General features: G+C 30.1%; 1 protein-coding gene across 2 annotated transcripts in view; it reads right to left on the reverse strand.

Annotated features, from left to right (window-relative positions):
• LOC116686573 (butyrophilin subfamily 2 member A2) overlaps positions 1 to 4,713 on the reverse strand; it is a 17,117-nt gene that overhangs the window by 9,895 nt on the left and 2,509 nt on the right. The window contains exons 6-7 of one of the 2 annotated variants that reach the window (XM_032511598.1): positions 3,145 to 3,180; positions 1,655 to 1,690 (exon numbers count right to left, since the gene is read on the reverse strand). In XM_032511598.1, coding sequence (XP_032367489.1) covers positions 1,655 to 1,690; positions 3,145 to 3,180 — 72 coding nt within the window. The remainder of the gene's footprint in view (positions 1 to 1,654; positions 1,691 to 3,144; positions 3,181 to 4,713) is intronic. The other variant, XM_032511599.1, reaches the window with a different exon arrangement.

Raw genomic sequence — 4,713 nt, forward strand, 5'->3', positions numbered from 1 at the left:
CAGACAGTATAGACGTTTAGAGCTTATAGAGTTATAGACTTATAGACGTTATAGACTTTGATTATAGACAGTTATAGACGTTATAGACGTTATAGAGTTATTATAGAGTTATAGCACGTTATAGTATAGTTATAGATGTTATAGACGTGTATAGAATTATAGACGTATAGACGTTATAGATTGTTATAGATGTTTATAGACATTAATAGACGTTATAGACATTATAGACATTCTAGACAAGTTATAGACGTTATAGACATTATAGACATTATAGACAGTATAGACTTATAGACATTATAGACATTATAGACTTATAGACGTTATAGACATATGACGGTTATTAGATGCGTATAGACGTATATAGACGTTATAGCATTATAGGACGTTATAGAGTTATAGACGTTAAGACGTTATAGGCGTTATAGGCGTATAGACGTTATAGACGTTATAGACGTTATAGACGTATAGAAGTATGACATTATAGACATTATAGAAATTATAGATGTTATAGACGTATAGACTTATAGACATTATAGACGTTATAGACATTATAGACATTATGACTTTAGACATTATAGCATATAGACATATAGATATAGGACATTATAGATGTTATAGACGTTATAGAATATAGAATTATAGACGTTTAGAACTTATAGACATTATAGACATTATAGATGTTATAGACGTATAGACATTTAGACATTTAGACGTTATAGACATTATAGACATTATAGACGTTATAGACATATAGACATATATAGACATTATAGGACATAGACATTATAGATGTTATAGACGTATAGCATTATAGACATTATAGACTTATAGCTTAGACGTAATAGCGTTATAGACATTATAGACATTATAGACATTATAGACGTTATAGATTTAGACATTATAGACATATGACGTATGACATTATAGACGTTATAGATATTAGACATTATAGCGTTATAGACGTTATAGACTTATAGACGTTATAGACATTATAGCTGTTATAGACATTATATAGACTTATAGACGTTATTTAGACGTTATAGACATTTATAGACGTTATAGACATTATAGACGTTATAGACATTATAGATGTTATAGATATTATAGACATTATAGAACGTTATAGAATTAGATATTATAGACGTTATAGACATTATAGACATTATAGACGTTATAGATGTTATAGACCAGCTGAGATCAGTTGCATTGTAACAGATTACACTATGTGCTTACATAATTGCAAAATTCCATTGTTTTTCTAATTAGTTTTTAAAATAATATCGGAGTAGTAAACACAATATGCTTTTGGAACGTGGTTGCTGATTATGGGTAATGTAGATATTGCATTAAAGTTCAGCGCCCCCCCCCCACACCCAACCCAGATCAACTGGTATTTTGTCAATAATGGAGTGGAAAGGGGGCTTTCCCCGAGCTGAGGGGGTCTAAAGAGACAAATGAGACACTATCATGTTGCATTTTGGAAAAAAATGTAGGATCCACTGTTGGAAACTTGATCGACTTGGTGCTTTTTAAAATTCATCCCTCACAAATTAACATAGTGCTGAATACAAAATCTAACACTTAAACCCCGTGTAATACACACATGAATTGTAATGTTGAGTAATACTGTGTTTAATGTGACTCCGGTCCTTACCCTCAGTATGCTCATTTCTTGATTTGTGCTTCTTCTCTGAAACATAGAACATTTTCAGGATTTCATATTCATATATTTCATACACACACACTACCACACTCACTTTGCTCTTATTATAAAAAATAGAAAATGCTGCTGCTGTAATTAGGAAATTTTCCCGCTGTGGGATGAATAAAGTATAATCTAATCTAAACTACCGTTTGAGTCAGGTTTGGGGTCGCACAGCAATTTCCATTGCACTTCATTATAGACATTATAGATGTTATAGATGTTATAGACATTATAGACGTTATAGATGTTATAGATATTATAGACATTTAGACTTAGACATTAGATGTTATAGACGTTATAGTGTATGACTTATAGATGTATAGACGTTATAGGTTATAGACATTATAGAATTATAGACGTTATAGACATTATAGACATTATGAATATAGACATAGACATTATGTTATAGAGTTATAGACATTATAGACATTATAGAGTTATTAGACATATAGACTTATGACATTATAGATGTATAGACGTTATAGACATTATAGACTTATAGACTTAGAATTATAGACATTATAGACGTTATAGACATTATAGACATTATAGACATTATAGAATAGACAATAGAGTTATAGACGTTATAGACATATAGACATTATAGAGTTATAGACATTATAGACGTATAGAATAATAGACATTAAGACAATATAGACAGTTATAGACGTTATAGACATTATAGACATTATAGACATTATAGAGTTATAGACATGATAGAGTTATAGATATTATAGACATTATAGACGTTATAGACGTTATAGACATATAGACGTTATAGACATTTAGATGTTATAGACATTATAGACATTATAGAGTTATAGACGTTTTTTTATAGAGTTATAGACATTATAGACGTTATAGACATTATAGACGTTATAGACATTATAGTGTTATGGATATATAGACATATAGCGTTATAGACTTATAGAGATATAGAGTTATAGACATATAGACATTAGACGTTATAGATGTTATAGACCAGCTGAGATCAGTTGCATTGTAACAGATTACACTATGTGCTTACATATTGCAAATTCCATTGTTTTCTAATTAGTTTTTAAATAATATCGGAGTAGTAAACACAATATGCTTTTGGAACGTGGTTGCGATTATGGGTATGTAGATATTGCATTAAAGTTCAGCGCCCCCCCCACACCCAACCCAGATCAACTGGTATTTTGTCAATAATGGAGGGGAAAGGGGGCTTTCCCGAGCTGAGGGGGTCTAAAGAGACAAAGAGACACTATCATGTTGCATTTTGAAAAAAATGTAGGATCCACGTGTTGGAAACTTGACTCGACTGGTGGCTTTTTAAAATTCATCCCTCACAAATTAACATAAGTGCTGAATACTAAAATCTAACACTTAACCCCGTGTAATACAACACATGATTGTAATGTGAGTAATACTGTGTTTAAGTGGACTCCGGTCCTTACCCTCAGTATGCTCCTTTCTTGATTTGTGCTTCTTCTCTGAAACATAGAACATTTTCAGGATTTCCTATTCATATATTTCATACACACACAATACCACACTCACTTTGCTCTTATTATAAAAAATAGAAAATGCTGCTGCTGTAATTAGGAAATTTCCGCTGTGGGATGAATAAAGTATAATCTAATCTAAACTCCGTTTGAGTCAGGTTTGGGGTCGACAGCAATTTCCATTGCACTCTTATAGACATATAGATGTTATAGATTTATGAACATTATAGACGTATAGATGTTATAGATATATAGACATTAAGACGTTATAGACAAAGATGTTATAGACTATGAGTTTTAGACGTTAGATGTTAAGATTATTATAGACATTATAGACATTATAGATGTTATAAGACATATAGACATTATAGTATAGTTATAGACATTATAGATGTTATAGAAGTTATAGAGTTATAAGACGTTATAGATGTTATAGACGGTATAGATATTATAGACGTATAGATGTTATAGACATTATAGACGTTATAGACATAGACATTATAGACGTTAATAGCTTATAGTTGATATTATAGACGTTATAGATATTATAGACATATAGAGTTTAGATATTATAGACGTTATAGACATTATAGACGTTATAGACATTATAGACGTATAGATATTATAGACGTTATAGAAGTTATAGACGTTATAGACGTTATAGACATTATAGACGTTATAGACTTATAGACGTTATAGATATTATAGAGTTATAGTATGTTATAGACTAAGTTATAGACTTTGTTATAGACATTATAGACGGTATAGACATATAGACGTTATAGATATTATAGACGTTATAGATGTTATAGACGTATAGACGTATATAGACATTATAGACGTTATAGACATTATAGACGTTATAGATATTATAGACGTTATAGATGTTATAGACGTTATAGACGTTATAGACATTATAGACGTTATAGACATTATAGACGTTATAGATATTATAGACGTTATAGATGTTATAGACGTTATAGACGTTATAGACATTATAGACGTTATAGACATTATAGACATTATAGACATTATAGACGTTATAGATATTATAGACGTTATAGATGTTATAGACTTATAGAAGTTATAGACCTTTAGACGTTATAGAATTATAGACGTTATAGATATTATAGACGTTATAGATGGTATAGCGTTATAGACGAGACATTATAGACGTTATAGACATTATAGACATTATAGACGTTATAGACATTATAGACGTTATAGACGTTATAGACATTATAGACATTATAGACATTATAGACCAGCTGAGATCAGTTGCATTGTTAGACTTATTAGACTTTGTGCTTACATAATTGCAAAAGGGTTCTCCATTATTTTTCTAATTAGTTTTTTTAAATGATATCAGATTAGTAAACACAATGTGCTTTTGGAACATTGGAGGAATGGTTGCCGATTATGGGCAATGTAGATATTACATTAAAGTTCAGCCCCCCCCCTACCCAGATCAGCTGGTATTCAATTCAATTCAATTTTATGTATAGTATCAATTCATAACAA

The sequence above is a fragment of the Etheostoma spectabile genome, unplaced genomic scaffold (assembly GCF_008692095.1).
Source record: "Etheostoma spectabile isolate EspeVRDwgs_2016 unplaced genomic scaffold, UIUC_Espe_1.0 scaffold394, whole genome shotgun sequence".
NCBI lineage: Eukaryota > Metazoa > Chordata > Actinopteri > Perciformes > Percidae > Etheostoma > Etheostoma spectabile.